Source organism: Telopea speciosissima, chromosome 1 (assembly GCF_018873765.1).
Source record: "Telopea speciosissima isolate NSW1024214 ecotype Mountain lineage chromosome 1, Tspe_v1, whole genome shotgun sequence".
Lineage (NCBI taxonomy): Eukaryota > Viridiplantae > Streptophyta > Magnoliopsida > Proteales > Proteaceae > Telopea > Telopea speciosissima.
In genome coordinates, this window is record NC_057916.1 from 60,573,206 (window position 1) to 60,592,896 (window position 19,691).

Here is a 19,691-nt window from a genome sequence, read left to right on the forward strand (position 1 = left end):
TCTATTCTTGTCTTCGCTCGAGGGCAATTAGTATTAATATCACGCTTGTCTTTTTTTCTAATACCATGTTTATTACATGCGAATCTCCTTAAAGTTATCGTAGTCTTGTCTTTTTTACTCTTATTTTCAAATTCTTTCCTGACACTAAAACCCAATCTTCCTCCATAACTGTTATAGAATTCATAAGCCTCGCTCTCTGAATTAAAATGCATGCCGATCTGAGGCTTATTCTCATCTGGTGTAGCCATTGGATTATCCATATCCCTACACAGTCTCTCAAATCAATCACTAAATAGTAACAACACATTTACCTAAAAAAATCAGTGAATTCTGCATTAACCATTATATGAAGAAAAAAACAATCAAAGAGTTTTGCATTAACCATTAGATGAAGCAATGGAAAAAAAAACGAATGCAGCTTTATGTCAGGAGTGGGGCAAACTTTGATCTATTGTAACAAAAATTCAAGACACACATAACAAAAAATTTAAAGGCTAACTTTAAAAAGTAAAACACCATAAATGCTTAATATCATATATACTAGTAGTGCCACCACTGCAACATGAAATAAAGTGGTTCCATCACTTCCTGAAACCCTGAATTGTGCTCCCGCGGTCAATATAAGTAAAACAGCCAGCAATGACCTCATTGTAATTATTTTATCCCATTCATTTATAATGACACTTGATTATGGATATAATAGGATGCATCATTTTGTGTAGGTTTGAATCAGTATGCATGAAACAACTATAATAACCCATTTTTGGTGAGCTTTAACTTGGCGACAACTTGGATACTTTTATTTCAAGAATTGATAAAGTTGGAAGCCTCTGCTTTTCTTAATCCTAGTCCATGTCCTATTTCTTGTTTATCAAAGGAATGCTAGTAGCATTGCTTGTATTTTGAAATTATGGCTGTCTTATGTTAGTATGTTGTATCATTGTGGATAAGAACAAGTGTTTACCCACTCCGGCACTATCTGTTTGTTGGCAGCTAAGTGGTTGCCTTCTTTTTAGTTCAAATATGAACAGGAAAGAAATGGTAGGTTAGAAAAACTTCAAGGGGCCAATTTATATTTGAAAAATCTATGATAGTATCAATGATGGAAAACGAAAGGAATTTTTTTAGAATTTGGAACTATTACATCCTGCAAGGTATGTTTTCTGTAATTTTTTTTATGAACACACAAATTTTAAAAATCAGAGATAAAAAAGGAAACTTGGTTACATTTTCTTAGGTCGAGCTCTCATCTGGAAAGACTGTTGCAGATTTACAACCAAAACTTGGTTGCATTTTCTTAGGTCGAGCTCTCATCTGGTTGCATTTTCTGTGGTAATTTCTCTCTTTTTTCCTTTTAATTCTACAAATTCAATAGATCTCTGATTTTTAAAAGTTGTGTTCATAAAAAAAAAATAACGGCATCGTCTGAAGTTACCTGAAGAAGCAGAGGGTGCTGTCGCCTGAAAACGCATTTGTTGCTCCATCGCCTGAAGTTGCAGCGGCAAGAATCAGGTGTGCCGTCGCCTTTAAATGTGTTTGTTGCTCCGTCGTCTGAAGTCGCAGCGGCAAGAAGAGGTGGGCTTCCGACAAAGTTGTAGCTCCTTGGTTGGGCTTGCGGCGGCAACTTCTCCTCGGTTGGGCTTTGTCTCTCAATGAGGGCAATAGAAGAGAGAGGCGATGAGATTAGGGTTGAAGATTCGGTTTGAGTTAACTATGGGTCTAAAATTGGTTTGGTTAAACTTGACCCGGGTTAGACTCTGGGTTGGGGTAACCATAGCTAGTTCATTACTCAAAAGTAAGAGAATGATTTAGGGTCGTTAGATTTAAGTCCACCACGTGTCGCACTCTGGAGGGGGAAATAACAAGAAATAATGGATCTGGAAATGGAGAGGAGTAAAATCCTGGGTTTTGCCACCCTCCAGCAATGACAAAAACCGGACGCGAAAGACTGACAATACCCTTTAAATACTCTTTCCCTTCGAAGTGACTCGGACACCCCCTCTTCCACCTCATTTTCCACCCGTGGTCCCCTCGTATCCCTAGAACGACCCTACAGGACGCCCTCGCCTAAAGCCCTGACCCGAAGGCATCGTGCACGGCCGCGGCATTGCGCGATAGCATCTCGTGTGATCGCAGTGCTGCAGAGCAGCACCGCCCCCCGATCGGTGGAGCCGCCGGGTACGCAAAGTGAACTTTTTATTTTTGGCGACACCGTCGGTTTCACCGTGGCGCCGCCAGATGGATTTTTTGGCTATAAATACCTCCACCCCTCATTTCAACAAGTTCCAAGTTGAGGAGAGGGGGGACTCCCAGAGCTCCAGTTTTCAGTTTTTTTCCTTTTTTCCTAGTTTCGGGGCCCTATCCCTGTCCGATTTTAAGCTTTCGAGCCTCGTCCCTTTGTCAGGAGTTTAGGTCCTCTGGACCCGCCTTTCCTAACCCGTTTCTGCCCAAAACCCCAAAGCCTCCCATGGCCTAGTCACCCTACCTGACATCCCAATTCCTAGTTTCTGAAGTGCTAGCTTTTCGATGCCATTATTCTGTCAGAGGTCCTAGTACCCGACACCCGTGCGCCTCTAATTGATATTTGAAGAAGCTTAGTTTTCAAAACTTTTCGATGCTGTTGTTCTGTCCGAGGTCTCAGTACCCAACATCCGTACGCCGTTATGCTGCCTGACATCTGGGTGATTACTCTCCAAATATTTTCTGACACTGTTATTCTGCTTGATATCCAGGTAATTACTTTTTGACGCCGTTACTCTATCCGACGAAGGACAAAGCTTGTCTTTTGCCTCCACCTGAGCTGGGGGACGTGATTCGTCTCGTATAATTGCATTGGTTTAACACATACAGGTATTTAGTTCTTTCATCGCATTTCAATTCCGTAACAATGTAGACTTTTAAATTATTCCCGTGTAGTATACAGTAGTTAGTCTAATTAAGCAGTTTGTGCATCATTTTAGTTATACATGTGGGAATAGGACATTTATGAAGGGAGAGTATTCAAAAACCAGCATCTAGTAGAAAGATCGGTTTTACCAGGTGAGGTGGGTGCCTAACACCTTCCCACTCTCATAACCTGACCACTTACCCCAAATCTCTGACCAGACCAAACGAAGTCCTGTAGCCCTTCACAGGGCTACACCAATGGCTCCTAGGCCCTAATCCTAGGTGGCAACTCCATTTCACTTGATTGTATGACCCCCATTCCCCGATAAATCATAACCTTCGAGAAGATGCATTCATTCTCTCTCCAATCGAGGAGCATAACCCAACCCCATCCGAACCAAGCGCCCCAAGAGGGAACGCGGGCGCGGTTCTGGGAATGGATCCTTACACATAGATCATTTGAGAGGAGAATATTACCTAATAAAAGAACCCCTTCTTCTGGGTTTGATTCGTTAAATATTCAGCTCAACTCTAGCCTCTTAGTCAAGACTGGGAAGATCCTAGTGTTGCTGTCCAGTTCCCCCTTCAATTTCCTACATCTTAGCCTCTCTTCCCTTGCTCGGCTTTCCTCCCAATCTCCAACTCTGACGGTTCCTCTCTCTCTCTCTCTTGATACCAAACTTTATTAGCTAAACTCATGGGAAAAACAACCCCACAGGAATTAGAGTACAAAAAGGAACAAAGAAACGAGGGGGGGGGGGGGGTATAGTTTATGGAATGTGTTGACGACCATTGGGCTATTAAATCCCTTGGTATTCTATGCCCAAATAAAATATAAAAAAACATATCTTACCATCTCACATTAAAATGTATTAAAATATTAAAATCTCACCTTCGGATAAACATACCCATCCCCGTGTTCCGTTGAAACCCGAAACCCGCCAACACCTGATAGTACCAATAAGTATTTTATAAGTCTAACTGGTTACAGGGTATCACATTCGGTAACTTGATACATAAGCCCCCTTCAGAGCTACATATTCTAAATTCACCATGGTCATTCGCTACTTGGGGCATAGACGTAATCGAGCAGGAAATCTCCAAGTCTTCCAATGGCAATGTGGACATACTAGTAGCCATCAACTAATTCACAAAATGGATGGAAGCTCAGTTTTATATTAAATAAACCGTGGCCAAGATAGTCAAATTCATAAATGACAATATCATATATCGATGCGGAGTACCACAAGAACTCGTATAAGACCAAGGGTCCCAAATCAGGGGAGAAGTAAACAAACTCAGCGTTTGGATGAACATTCAATACGTCTTCGCTATATAGATCTTAGACTAACGGTGTAGTGGAAACCACCAACAAGAATATTAGAAAGATAATCCAAAAGATAGAAGGCAAGTATAATGACTACGATGACAAACTATCCTACGCCCTGTGGGCCTATAGGACATCCATTCGAACATCAACTGGGGCAACCCCCCAAAATTGGCTCCAAAGTAGATACATCAACGCGAACCTATGAATTTACCATTCAAAGTCCATGAACCCTTCATTTGATGTTGCTACACGCTGCCAATCACTGAAGTACATTGTGATACATTATCAAATGCTACCACATGTGCCTAGATACCTCAATATCTGTGCCAAACTAACACATGTCTAGTTTTCATTGTCTGACCTACTCAATCATCATCTAATCACTCTCAAAACACATGTACAGTTTATATATCGCTACAAGTCACTGCCAAACATTCGTGTACATTGCCATGTCACTTGTGCACCGTTTTCAACACTGCCCAACTATCACATGCCACATAAGCATGTCACCTGTGCCATATCAAGCCATGTGCACTCTGCCATTATTACCATGCTACCATCATGACCATTGCCATACTCTCTGATACATTGCTAGCTACCAAATCACTGTACACACCAATACACATCTATATTGCCAACTCAATGCAACTGCCATTATACCTTATTTATTGATGTTGCTAGCCACTGTGATGTTGTCATGTTATCTGCTCTATAACTCACTGACACTGCACTGTTGACTCAGCTGACTGCCCTATGTTTTTGTTGTCAACAATACATTATAACAGTGAAAAATATACAGGCTTAACATAACCTAGACCCGAAAGCACAATTGTAGGTAATTGAGCCCGAGGTCAACATTGATCCGACACTCATTTAGTACAGTTAGTACCTGAACTCAGATGATTTAGTGTTAATATTTGATGGAGTACATCATATTAGAACTAAGACTGATATTTTCCAGCCCCATTCCAGCACATGGGCTGGAAATTAATTGGCCTGAAAATTTAAGCTAAAGCCTAAAAATAGTCATGCAAGCTGAGATGTGCCCAGGTATTTGGGGTCCAAATTGCAACCCTAGTTCTATAGATGTCTCCTCGCTCTTCTTAGGGTGTTCTATAGGTATTCGACTCTCTTCTAGCCGTGGCGGGTGTTGGAAGATCCAATCCAGCAAAAGTAGGGGTGTTTAGATCATTTCAAAGGTGGCCCCCTATGAAATGATCAAAACCACCTTGTTTTTCCCGAGCTGGATCCTCCAACTCCCGCCAGTGCCAGAGGAGAGCCAGGTCCGTTCTATGGATCTCCTCATTCATGAAAAGGAAAACTTGTTGAGAAAAAAACTAGAACAAAAAGGAAATTCAATCAAATGGGGATCTTTATCCCTTACAATTCTCTGCCTGTCTATTTCTTCAATTTCCTCTCATAGGGGACAGAAATGACGACCCTACCCCCTTCCCGGGTGTGTCCATCCCCTTATTTGAAAAACTTAGGAAAATGAATTGAACACGAAATTGTAGAGGATAATTTTCCCATCATCCCCTTATTTGAAGGACTTAGGAAAATAAATCGGACAGAAAATTGCAGAGGATAATTTTCCCATCAAATGGCCAAATTATTGGTATTTGTTGCTTTGGAATCTTCCTTACTTCGGATGGTGTCCTGGGTTTGTCGGTGGTAAATATTCCAAACCAATTTTCCTGATTGGATTTATTTATTGCTCCAAAGTCCAAACAAGCTGATTTTTTGAAAGCCCTATATTCAAATATAACCTAATTAGATCTGATTTGGCATTGGCAAAACCGGGTCCAAATGGTTGCGGGGTGAATCCAAACTCCAAACAAGTGAATTTCCATTCTCCGACTTCCTCCGAGGTACATAATAAATAGTTCCCAAGCAATAGAGAACACTTGTCTTAATCGTGAGGTCCCACATACTTCCACGTACCCAGCAAGCATGCACGGCTTAAACGTGGCGATCACACTCTGCTTCCTCTCTGATTTCTTTTCTCAGTTAACTGTGTTCCTTTTTTTTGATAATGATTAACTGTCTTCTTTCACTTCTTGATTTAATCACAATTGTGACAGAGACAGAGAGAGAAGGAGAAATGGCAGGACAGGAGGATTGGAGGAAGATGGCAGGCACGCACAAGATGAGACCGGAGGACGTGAAGGCGGCAAGGGTGGAAGCGTCGAAGAGGCCGCCTGGGCAGAGACCAGGGGAAGTACTGCACCAGCGACGTAGCCTACCTTATTCCCCAGCGAAGATGGCCGTTGTCGGGTTCTTTATCGCTACAGGTATCGCTTATGTTACCTTATACATTAAGAAGAAGCGTGATGCAACCGCAGTCGATGTTGCCAAAGTCACTGTCGGTGTAGCCAAGCCTGAGGACACCCATCCTCGGAAGTAGCTTCTTTGCTTTGCATCTGCACTTGGCCAAAATGTTATATAGTTTTGCTCTTCTCTATGATGTATTCATTTCATCCACTACTTCAACTCGTATTTGTACTAAAAGAAGAAAAGTTAAAAAAACTGTGATCATCATGGGTTGGGCTTCTTTCTTGATTCATGCTCTAGTGTGATCTCTCTCTCTCTCTCTGTGTGTTATGTACTTGTGCTAATTGAGATTCTGCTAATTTAACTTCACGGTCGGTGGGTGAAAGTTTTTTGGAAGAATCTTCTTTGTTGTAAAGTTGGGGGAAATAAAAACAAAGTTAACCTTACCCTTACTCTTATATTATAACACAAACTTGTTATTACTTTTAGGAGAAAAACATGTAAAACACACTTCATGCTAAGTCACTCAAATTATTTTGAAAACACATCTATCCGAATCAGGGATTGAGATATTGGTATTGGTATTGGTCTCGGCCGATATCTGAATATTGATTCAGATAGGCTTTGATCGATCGATTTTATCCCTAATTTTCATTAAAATTAGGTTTTATTTTATGATATTACCTTTGATTTGATATCGATAACCGATCCAAAATGGGTTAATTATCGGTATCAACCTCCATCAATATCGATCCGAACCGATCTGAGCAATTCGATACCGATACCTCATTTTATGATCGGCATTTAAATAACTTTTAGGCATAAAGGAGCAATCAAAAGCTCAGTTCATCAGTGTGCTTACAATTCTTACCAAAAAAAGTGTACTTACAATAGAGATTTGTCGAATTTGGGATTTTTTTATTTTACATGTCAAATCTGTAAATTTTTTGTCTCCTTTTACCTGACAATTTTTTTTGGCCATGAGGATGTGCAAGACAATGATTGATATAATTTTGTTGTACAAGAATTTCTGCTGGAGAGAATCCTCGTTACAAACACAGTTCTTAAACTGTTACAGAAGATTGACAAATGTAGAAAATGATAGAACCAAAGAAATATAGAAAACCAGCCTTGGAATACTGCATTTTCTTTATTGATTATTACAGAAAAAATTGTCCTCCCATATAGTTGGTGGAGATCTGCAGTAGCCCATTCTTCGTTAGCCGTGGTCTTTTCTCGTTGCACGGTTTTTTGGTGCTTTTGTTCGGGATGTGGTCCCCCTTCGTCTCCGGGATTCTAGGTCTACGTGGGATTTTTTCTCTCAAGGGGGTCTCTAACCGCCATCCCCCATAACTGTTACGCAAGTAGGACTTTGTAGGCGCGCCTTCCAAGTCACATCTCCTCTCGAGTCCACGTGTACGTTCATGATTTAAAGTGGAAAGTATGTTGTAACATTTGCCCCCTATTCCCTTTACCTTATTAAATGCTTTGGTCAAGGTGAAGATAATACAATCTTGGTAAAATTTAACCAATTTACTTATAATTTCAATGCATTGTTTATCCATATGAAAATAATGTACCGTATATTTTGAATAGTATATTAAGGGTCTATGTTTAACACGTGGAAACGAAAATGGATTCAATCCTTCGCGCCTTTTGAGAGCCTTTATCAGGGAGTTACAAAATTCAATTTTTTTAGATCCTTCTATCCTTTCCCGTGCTCTTACTTTTAAGTCTAGGTCTTTTCATCTTCTTTACTGTCCAAGCCAAAAAGTTTTGCGAGGATTTCTAAGGACTTTCTAAATCCCGTACTTCATTGTCTATTGAACCTTCTCGATTGGAGGCCTTTTCTGAGCCTGGTAATATTATTCTGCTTCTTACGTCCGTTCCAAGCGCAGGCTCTTCTGGTCCAAGTGAGTATACGCTTGATATATCCCCTTTTTCTTTCAATTTTGAGTTCTTTTTCTGCTTTTATTTGCATTTAGAAAAATGAAAAAATATAAAGGAAAAATTTCAAGAGTGGAAAACGATGAAGTTGCTTCTTTGTTGGACGAGTGCGTGAATTTGTATTATGGTTCTGTTCAGGAAGAAAATCGAAGAATGTCTTCTCCCGCGTCTTTACCAGAAGAATCGATCTTTAGGGTTTCAATATTTACACCTAGGAATGTTTTCGAGATTCCAACTAATGTTTCTACCTTAGATTCTATGAGACAATTAGGAAGGAGAGGTTATCGGATTAAAAAGCCACAACTGGATCCTACTATTGGGAAAGGTGTGGGCGAGATTTCTTCTGTTATCTCCGATTTCAATCTCATGGACATTCGTGGTGTTTACGGGATCTCGGAAGATATTGAACTAAGGGTTCCTTCTTCCGAAGAAAGGCTAAATCGACCCCGTCGTGGGGAAGTGGGTCTTCTTTTGGATGCCTTTGAGGTTGGCCTTCAATATCCGCTCTCCATTTTTGTGGGATGTCTTCTTAGGCATTATCAAATTTCTCCTTGCCAATTGGTCTCTAATGGTTGGAGAAGTATTGGGGCTTTCCAGATCAAGTGTCTTCGATTGGAGAGACAGATTTCTGTAAGTTTGTTTATAAAATGCTTCACCCTAAATCATGTGAGTACCCACCCCGGATGGTATTATTTTCGCCAGCGTGGTGGTGTCCCTATTGTTGGGTCTTTTCCAACATCTAACCATGGCTGGAAGCAACAATTTTTCTAGGCAGTCCATACAGGACCGGGGTGCCCTACTAACTGGGGTTTCCCCAAAACTGGAAAGGGGAACAAGATTATTCCCTTAGATTCTGTTGATCAAGCTAGTTTCGAAGCTATTACGGCAGATGGGAATCAGATCAAGGGTGAAACCGTTGATTTACAAGATATGGGTGAGCTAGAATTGGGTGAGTACCTCGGGAATGGAGGTTTTACGAATAATATATGAGGATTTATCTTGTCTTGTTTTATACTTATTTGTGATATATTATTTTTTTTTGTGTATGTTGCAGTGAACTTTGTTTGGACTCTTTGACTAGCCACATAGTGGAGAAAGATCTTCGCATTGATGGGAACCAGGTTTTTGAACCTCCAGAGGTGAGTGCGGGTAGGAAAAGAAAAGCGTCTTCCTCCTCGGGAGATAAGGGTCATTCCAAGAAAGGGCTACTAAGACCTTCTCCTGCATCCTCTTGAAATACCGAGGTTGAGGGTCCCTCCCCGAAAGAAGGAGGCAGTCTCACTGTGGAGCCAATCCCCCAAGAGGTTGGATCCTCCACAAGGTTAACTGATCATCATGCCGGTGGGTCTTCCATCATACCTACCGACCTCCCTAATGTTCTTAGGAAGGATGAAGGTAAAGAGAAAGCAGACATTGGAGTGTTCATCCCAGAATGGTCCATTGCTAAGGATCAAAAGGTGGTTGGTGATCTCGCTGCTTCCGAGGAGTGGGTTTTGAAAGGCATCGCTCCGGAGGATCAAGTTTTACTTTCTGGGATGCTGATGTGTTGCTAGAGCAATCTGCTTTTGCTCGAAGTTATGAGGTGAGCTTTTTGTTCTATTCTTTTCCTCCTTATTTTCTATATATATATTTTCTGAGCTCGGTTTGGTGTCATTCAGGCGTTGGGTTATCTTTCTGAGTTGGTGCTACGTAGGAGGAGCGTGGCTGATGTATATAAAAAATCAGAGGAAGATCTGATAGTGATGAGGTCTCTCGAGTTTTCTGAGAGTGAACGAATTCATTTAAATGATGAGTTGAAAACACCGAAAGCTGAGAGGGGTTCTGTTGAAAAATCATTGTCAGGAATTCAAAAGAAGTTGAAATCGGCCAAGGCGTCGGCTAGTTCTTCAAAAAATGCTCTTAAAAAGGAGAGGAAGAGGATAGATAGAAAGAAAAAGGCACTTGATGACAAGCAGGCTGAGATTGATGAAATGAAAAAGCAAATGTCTATAGCTAAAGCTCAAGCTGTCGAAGAATATCTTCTTTCAGAGGCATGTCAGGAGATGCATAAAGGGACTGCTTCCTTAACTTTAATGAATACTGCTTATTCGTTGTGGAAGCAAGTGAGAGAAAGACATCTAGATTTTAAGTTCAAGGGGATTCGAGAAATCGATGTGATGATCGAGCGATTGGAATCTGGTACTTTCAAGCCTGGTTCCTCAGCAGGGCAGCCAGATGTTCCTCTTTCCTCTTCTCAAATTCCTCAGCATGTTCCTCCAAAAACTGTGGATCCAGGGACCAAGGTTGGTTCTGATGTGATTACGAGTGGTGACGCTGTTGAGGTGACTATTGCTACTGCTATGAATGTTGCTCCCGAACAACAGTCAGATCCCTTTGTTAAAGGAGGGATGAGTATTCCCTCCCCCACCTTTAATCTTTCTAACCCCACCGAGATTCCTGATGATACTTCTAATGTTTAACATTTTTAATGTTTTTCTTTCTTGTTTTTATGATTCAATGAAAGGATTTTAAATTTTTTTCGTCAGTTTTTTCCTTTCTACTTGTTTATTCACTATATTTATATATCGGGTTTTTTCCTAATTTGCTTATTCCTTTACTTAGGAGCTTGTCTCTTTATTGAGTATGTTACCTCGGGTAATCTCAAAGCGCGAGAAGGAGCTAGAGTCTCAAGTGAAAATATTGAGTCGTGCCAATGCTGTTCTGGAGAAGCGTCACTCCGGGTTACAAGTGGAATCTAAGGAGCTAAAGGAAGAGCTGAAAAAATTAAAAAAGGAATTGGAGTTATTTCAGGCTCTGGAACGTCGGGAGGATGATTTGGCAGCAAGGCTAGACTATGCTCGGGATATTATGGATAACGTTGGTGATTATGTATGGGCTGAAAGACGGGTTGCGGCGAACCTAACAATTACTCATATACTTGATTCCCTAGCCTTCGAACATGTTTGTAGGGAGAAGGAGAGCAAAGGAGCTCATCGGTTGTTCCTTCAATTAAAGGATGTTATCCCAGATTTTGAATGGGACAAGATAGAAATAGGGTTGGATTTTTGAATTCCTATTTAGGAGGTAATGCTTGACCCTTTGTCTATAGCCCTTCTTACATTTCCTCCCCTGCAGAATGTTCCTGGGCCTTTGCCCCCTATTCCACCGGGTCCCGAGCTAAACTCCTAGATGTTGTGGCGTCTCGGATATTTGTAATTATATGTATATAGATCACCAAAAATATAGTGATATTTTGCGTACCTTGTATTATTTCTCTGGCTTCTGATGACGCTTGTACTTCATTTTGGCATTGTGGTCCCTACTAAAGGATATCTCACTTTTCCAAGATTTTTGGCAGATTCGATGAGCTTTCATTTATTGCTTTCCCTATTTAACCGGCGCTTCTCATAGCTTTATGCTTATAGGAATTGTTGGGTGAATTGAATCGTTGTTTTGGAAATCGCACCCTTTCTAGTCATGAGAGTAGTACGGACTCATTAGGATTGGACCACGTGGCTTGAAGCGTAACTTCTTTGAACGTGGGATAGATGTCTTATTAAATTGCTCTTTTATCTTGAACCATCGCCTTGCCTTATATATAGTGGAAGATTTTTTCCAATGTCTTCAGTCCTGGGGAAGAAATTCTTACTCTTTAATGGCACTGTTTCGCTGTTGTTATCGCTATCTCACGGAGATTCTATATCTTCAGTACCATCTTGATTATGGAAGTTCTCCCACACATGAAGGACATAAAACCCTAGTATTCTTACCTTACAGAAGTTTTTCTTTCGGCTTCAATCTTCAATCGATATTTTTCATCACAGCTTCGATCCTCAATCGACATGCAGCGTCTTTTGAGTCGTTAGGCTGTGGTGGTACCTCTCTGTGATATCTCCCTTTCTCTTTCTTTTCAAAGAAGGAAGGGTGTTCTGGAGAGGTAGAGAATCCTTAGGAGACTTCTCGCGGTTGATCTTCACTATTAACATATTTGGTGATCGACGGCGTGGATCTTGCAAGCTGCTGAAGGACCCTAAATGCCTTTGTTTTCTCCCAGGATTTTTTGGTTTCTTTCCATCACTGGTTTGAGAGGAGTAGGAACAGGGGTATTTTGGTTTCCTTCACCATGATCGGGAGTGAATCGTTCCTAGCGATGTTGTCTTCTTTGGATTCTCAGGGGGTGTCTGAAGCAGCTAGTGCCATTTGTCCAACATCGAGCTTGGTATTGATCACCGAGGTGGATATATATTTCTTCTGTTTGGACTATTGATGTTCGATCTTCTTCGGTTCTTTTCTGCACGGATTCCCCCTATACATAATCTCCTGGCAGTGTGATTGTGCACTAAAGTGGCCAGGTTTCTTCCTCGACGGATTTGCTTCCGAGATGAGCTGTATTTATCATCTTCGTTGCGCTCTAATGTTTAAGGAATGTAATGGATTTTTCATAGAGCTTGTAAATTCATACTTGTAATATTGCATTGAATATTTAATAAAGAGACTGTTTTACTTTATTCTGCTTTCTTTGTATGCTCCTCCTTTTCTTCAAAGCTAAACTCTTATTTTCACTGATGTCCTTTGTGGTTGATACTTCATCTTATCTCACCTTGGTTTCGCTGCAGCACTTCTACGATTCTTGTCTTTCCTCGGTTTTTTAGTAGTGCTTCTGTGATGCAATTCGCTAGGATGACTGATGGGCACATTTATGTGTCAAATATTAGGGCATAAAGCATACATTTTACCACATTGGACAGAGTTACTCGATGCTTTCTTGTGCTTTTCAGGTTTTAGGTGAATTCTTGTGAAAATGAAGGAGATGATGTTAAGGAAATGTTTTTAAGCTATTTAGAGGTGTTAATGACTTGGATGCGTAGCCCATTGAGTCAGTTTCACAACGGTTCAAACGACACTTGATTCCGAGTTGAAACGAAGAAGTTACGGCCGTTTCCATAACGAAGCGTGAAAATGGTCTATAGGGGTTTATTTGTAATTATTGACAGTCGGCCGGGGACAAAGTGAAGCGAAATTTTGGATTCTAGGGGCTTTAACGTAATAACCAAAAGTTATATTTCCTGTACCCGAAAGATTCCATTTGGAGGGCTCTGGACAGTCCAACTTCAACTTGAGATATCTTGGGCTCCCGAACTCCAAATTGGACGAAATTTGGGTCTATTTTGGGTGATTTTTCGCAAGGAACACAATGGTGAGGCCTATATAAGCATCCCATGCTCCACGTTTTCTGAAAGACAGAATGGGTATTTTATTTATTCTTGAAGGAATCCTAGTCATCACCCTTACTCTCTCTCTCCTCCAACTTTTCAAGGGCGCTTCTGGAATTCTACTTGGGATAGATTTATTTTGAAAGATATTCTCTCACCTATGGAAGTTGAAAAGTCAAAGATGCTTTGATTTTATTGCTTGGAGAAGATATCTACAAAGAAAAGGAAGCACTTTTTAGAATTGGAAGTTTACTTTTCTAGAAATAGAAGGTCTATGTAAACAATCTTCTCTTCTTCTTCTTTCTATTTTTTTCTTTTTTCTTAGGATTCAAGGCATTGTAAAAGAGGAAGGAGAAGAGAATATTCTCTTTTCTTAGGGAATATTTTTCCTACACTTCCCTCTTCTCTCTTCTCCTCTCTTCCCCCTATAAATACCCCTTGCCCTTTGGCTTGTAACAAGTTAGTTTTTTAGTTTAGTTTTTAGTTAGTTTCTAATTCAATTTTAATTCAGTTTTTTAGTGTAATTTTTACTTCATTCACTTAGTGAAATTTTTTCTTCTTTTTCTATTTTTGGCTTAAGTTCTTAGTTTTGATTTCAAGTTCTTAGTTTTGATTTCATAAGTCTAGTTTAATGGTTGTAATAGTTTTAGTTTAAAGCTTCCTAGTCTAAGTTCCTATGTTGATGACAAGACATGGAGATTTAGAAGAGGAAGCCATGGTGAGTTTATTTAAGTATTCAAGCACATCAAGGTATCTCATTCTCTAAACCCTTAATCTCATTCTCCCTCTCCTCTATCTCTCTCTATCTTCTTCTTCTTCTCCCTCTATTTCTTTTATTTTTTTTTTATATGGTTGTGGTTTGTGGATGCACTTTTATTCCCTTATTCCTTTTTATGTGGTTATTATGTGTGGCTGCATTTTTATTCCTTTCAATTTGCGTTAGTCTGATAGGTTAGATGCTCATGTGTTAGGACTCCAATTTAATCCCTTAATTTTGTTAGATGCTTATGAGTTAGGATGCATTAATTTTTATTAATTTAATTAGTTTAATTTAACACTTTAATTTGGTTCACTTTGCATTACTTTTAAGTTAGTTAAATAGAGTGGCGTATATCTCCTCGTGTTCGACCCGTAGCTACGATTGACCCGTACGCTTGTGGTATTATTTTAACTCAAACAATGACCATTATTTCTTTGGAAAAATGCCCCTATGGTGTAACTCACCATTATGGTCGGATGATCATTATTTCTTTGGGGAAGCGCCCCTATGGTGCAACTCACCATTATGGTCGGATGACCATCATTTTTTTGGGGAAGCGCCCCTATGGTGCAACTCACCATTAAGGTCGGATGACCATCATTTCTTTGGGGAAGCACCCCTATGGTGCAATTCACCATTATGGTAGGATGACTATCATTTCTTTGGGGAAGCACCCCTATGGTGCAACTCACCATTAAGGTCGGATGACCATCATTTCTTTGGGGAATAATATGCCCACTGATCATGTTATGCTCCTCAGCTCAACATTTGTAGGAAACTTTGTATGCTCATTGTCGACTTGTATTTCACTTTATTCCATTGAGAATCATGACAGATTTACAAAAGTTGTAGTTTAACGTCATTGGTAAGCTGACCTTTTACTGATAAAATTTCCGTAAGTTTTCAGCATTCCAAGACCGAAATATGTATGTCCCTTCTAAGGTTTCCAAATGATATGCCCCAGGAGTTACTCGTTTGAAGATTCTATACGGTCCTTCCCAGTTTGGTGACAGCTTTCCCATTGATCTCGGATCTGAGGCTTCAACCTTGTGAAATACCAAATCCCCTGCATGAAACTTTTTGCTCTTCAGCTTCTTGTTGTAATAACGCGTTGTGCGCTGTTGATGCATTGCATTCTTTAACCGTGATGTCTCTCGGATTTTTTCTAATAGATCCAGGTTTGCCCTCAACTGTTCATCGTTGTCCTTGGGGTTATATGACTGGACTCTAAACAAAATTTCTTCGATTTCCACTGGAAGTACGGCTTCTGTACCATATGTGAGCATAAAGGGTGTTTCTCCCGTGCTTAATCTTGTAGTTGTTCGGTATGCCCACAGAATATTGGGTAGTTCTTCCACCCACAACCCTTTTGCGTTTTCCAACTTTTTCTTTATCCCATCTAGTAATATTTTATTTACTGCCTCCGCTAATCCGTTCGACTGGGGATGTGCTACCGATGTCTTTCTTAGCTGAATGTCATACTGATCACTGAATTCTTTGAATTTCTGCTCAAACTGCTTTCCGTTGTCGGTAATAAGAATCCTCGGTATCCCATATTGATAGATAACAGAGTGAAGGAAGAATTTCTAAATTTTTGTTGCAAAAATGGTGGTTAAGGCCTCTGCCTCCACCCACTTTGTAAAATAATCCACAGCTACTATCACAAACTATCTGTCCCCCGACGCTTTAGGAAATGGCCCCAAAATATCCATTCCCCACTGTACGAAGGGTAAGGGACTAGATATGGAAGTGAGCTCGGTAGCTGGTTGACGAACAATCGGTGTAAATTTCTGACATTTCAGGTGCTTGCGAACAAAACTTAATGCTTCTTTGCGGAGATATGGCCAAAAGTATCCTTGTCTAATGATCTTGTGGGCTAGTGCTATGTCCCCCAAGTGTTGTCCGCAAATGCCTGTGTGTATCTCCTGGAGTACATATTCTGCTTCTGATGGTCGGAGACATTTTAGATAGGGCATTGCAAATGCCTTCTTATATAATGTTCATTCTATCATTGTATATCGGGCGGCCCTCATCCTGACTTTCTTGGCTTCTTCTTTATCGGTGGGTAATATGCCCTCCTGTAGGTAGTTGATTAATGGATCCATCCAGCAAGGTTCTGTCTCCACCAATAATACTTCTTCGGATTGTGCTATGCTCGGGGAGGTTACTATATCCAGATACACGGTTTTGCCCAAATCTTAAAAATCCGAGGTGGCAAGTCTTGAGAGTGCGTCTACTGATGCATTTTGTGCCCGAGGTATTTGTAATATCTCGAAATGATTGAAGTGCTCGATCAAGTCCTGAATCCTTCTCAAATATTGGGCCATCCGTGTTTCTTTAGCATCATATTCCCCTTTGACTTGATTAACTATCAGCTGTGAATCACTGTGTACAGTAATACGCTTCACCATTAAACTTTGTCCTAGCTTCAATCCTATAATCAGAGCTTCGTATTCCGCCCCATTATTAGTGGTCTGGAATTCGAATCTTAGCGCGTATTGCACAATAAATCCTCCGGGGTTGGTTAATATCAAACCTGCCCCACATCCTTGTGCGTTGGATGAACTGTCCACATATAGCGTCCATTCTTTCGTTGTCTCCTCGGGTTCCACGGTGGTAGTGATTTCCTCATCGGAAAGTGTACATTCTACCACAAAATTTGCCAAGGCTTGAGCTTTTATTGCAGTTCGAGGCTTGTAATGGATTTGAAATTCCCCTAACTCCAAGCACCATGCTACTAGTCTTCCTGAGTGGTCTGGCTTAGCCAATATCGTCTTCAAAGGTTGATTGATAAGCACTTCAATGGTATAAGCTTGAAAATAGGGCCTTAATTTTCTAGTCGCCATAACCAATGCGTATGCATACTTCTCTACACTGCTATATCTAGTTTTAACAACTAAGAGGACTTTGCTGACATAATATATCGGTTTCTGAGTTTGCCCGTCTTCTTTGACCAGAACGGCGCTAATTGCAACAACGGAGATAGCCAGATACAGCTGCAGTATATCCCCTGGTTCAGGCTTGGCTAGAAGAGGTGGTTGTGCCAAATACCTTTTTAGTTCAATAAAGGCTATCTGGCATTCCTCGGTCCATTCGAAGGTAAGTTTGAGCCCTTTGGTCCCTCGCTCTTATGCTCGACTCTTGAGAGTCTTAAAGAAGGGTAGACATCAGTTCCCCGCGGTTGAGATAAATCTTTCGAGCGCCACAACTCTTCCTGTAAGTTCCTGCAATTCTTTGACTCTTCCTTGTGGATGCATCTCCAGTATAGCCTTAATCTTGGTCAGATTTGCTTCGATTCCTCTTCTTGAGACCATGAAACCAAGGAACTTCCCAGATGTGACTCCAAAAGCGCACTTGGGTGGGTTTAACCTCATCTTGCTTTCTCTTAGGACTTGGAACGTCTCACTTAGATATGTGATGTGATCTCGTGCTTTCAGGCTTTTCACAAGCATATCATCTACATAAACTTCCACGTTCCGGCCAATTTGGTGTCTAAAAAGGTAATTCATCAAGCGTTGGTAGGAGGCTCCTGCATTCTTCAGTCCAAAGGGTATGCGGATGTAACAATATGTATCTCTAGCGTGATGAATGAAGTTTTTAATATATCAGGCTCATACATCCTGATCTGATTATACCTTGAATAAGCATCCATAAAAGAAAGTACTTCATGGCCTGCTGTGGCGTTTATCAATAAATCAATGCGAGGCAAAGGGTAGTAGTATTTAGGACAAACTTTATTCAAATCGATAAAATCAATACACATGCGCCACTTGCCATTGGACTTGGGGACCATTACAATATTTGAGAGCCATTCCGGATAAATGGCTTCCTCAATAAAGCCTGCATCAAGTAGCTTGGTTACTCTTCAATCACTTTCTCTTGTCGTTCTAGCACAAATATTCTTCTCTTCTGGAATACTGGTTTGGCATTGGGGTAGATGCTGAGCTTGTGTTCAGCTATCTTTCTGTCTTTCCCCGGCATGTCAGCGGCAGACCAGGCAAATACATCCGCATTAGCTCTCAGGAAGTTTATGAGGTCGGTTCTCCTTTCATCGGTCAGGTTGGCGCATATCTGGACAAGGTGCGTGGCATCTCCTTCTACTATCTCCACTGGAGCCAGGTCCTCAGTTGGTTCACTTCTTTCTGGCTATTTGATATCTCGATTATCATCCAAATGGATTAGGTTCATTTGCGGCTCCTTCCCCCTGTCCCTCAGATATCCTTCATAGCAACGACGGGCCGTCACTTGACTTCCTCGACACTCCCCAATCCCTTGATCAGTCGGGAATTTCATGACTAAATGGGGAGTTGAAACCACTGCCTGTAGAGCATTGAGACCAGGGCGTCCCAATATCCCGTTATGCGCGGAATTCACCTTTACCACCAAAAAGTTCATCATCATGGTAGAGAGCTTGGGTTCTGTCCCCACTGTGACCAGTAGCTCGATCGATCCTTCAACTTGGACCGGGGCTCCATTGAACTCATAGAGAGGGGATTCTACTATTTTCAGCATCTCGGATTTCAGGAACATCTTTTCAAAGGCATCATAATATAGGATGTCTACTGAACTCCCATTGTCTACCAAGATCCACCCTACTGTGCAGTTGGCGATCACCATCTTGATCACGAGAGCATTGTCATGGGGCGTCTGTATATCTGCCAGATCTTCGTCAGAGAAGGTTATTTGGCAGCTAGTTTTCCTCTTCTTGAGTATAGTCTCGGTTTGCAGCACATTCCGTGCATGTTACCTTCGGGAGTTTGAGGTTTCTCCCCCAAAGCTAGGTCCACCAAATATAGTAGTGATATCTCTCAAGGTGCATTCTCAGTGTGGTTTTTACCTCGGGAAACTTCTTCTTTATCGGCCTTGGGGGGTGACCTTTGCCTTCTCTCGGGTTCCCGAGTTTGATAATCCGTCCTTCGGCCACTCGTCTCTTTCTTGACGAATCGACCAAGATGTCCCCTTTGGATAAGCGCCTCTATCTCATCCTTTAACTGTCTACATTCCTCGGTATCATGACCGTGATCTCGGTGAAATCGGCAATACTTATTCGTGTTGCGCTCATGGGCTGGTTTGACCATTTTGGCTGGCCAGCGTAGTGTGGCCTGATCTTTGATCTCGTTCAAGATATGTTCCAGAAGGTGAGTCAGGGCCGTATATTTTGGCTCGGATTCTTGATCTACGGCCCTAGGAACCCAAGCTTTCCTATCATCTCTCCTTTTCTTTCTATCATCATCATCTCGGTTGCGCTTCACGCCGGACTCATGGGGGATTTCTTCCTTCTTCCCTTGAGTTTTCTTCTCAGTTT

The 19,691-nt window shown here is 41.1% G+C and overlaps 1 protein-coding gene and 1 long non-coding RNA gene across 2 annotated transcripts; one reads left to right on the plus strand and one right to left on the minus strand.

Annotated features, from left to right (window-relative positions):
• Positions 1-79: 79 nt before the first annotated feature.
• On the minus strand, positions 80-19,389 carry LOC122649151. Its single transcript, XR_006331173.1, has 3 exons — positions 19,379-19,389; positions 2,481-2,485; positions 80-224 (listed from the first exon to the last, which is right to left on the minus strand). It is a non-coding gene; the product is annotated as an uncharacterized LOC122649151 (long non-coding RNA).
• Positions 6,318-6,622, plus strand: LOC122649150. Its single transcript, XM_043842525.1, has one exon. The coding sequence runs from the start codon at positions 6,318-6,320 to the stop codon at positions 6,618-6,620; it is 303 nt and encodes a 100-aa protein (XP_043698460.1). The 3' UTR covers positions 6,621-6,622.
• Positions 19,390-19,691: the final 302 nt, after the last annotated feature.

Excerpts from the sequence above, each read along its gene's own strand:
- LOC122649150 (XM_043842525.1), top strand. The coding sequence starts at position 6,318 with ATGGCAGGACAGGAGGATTGGAGGAAGATGGCAGGCACGCACAAGATG.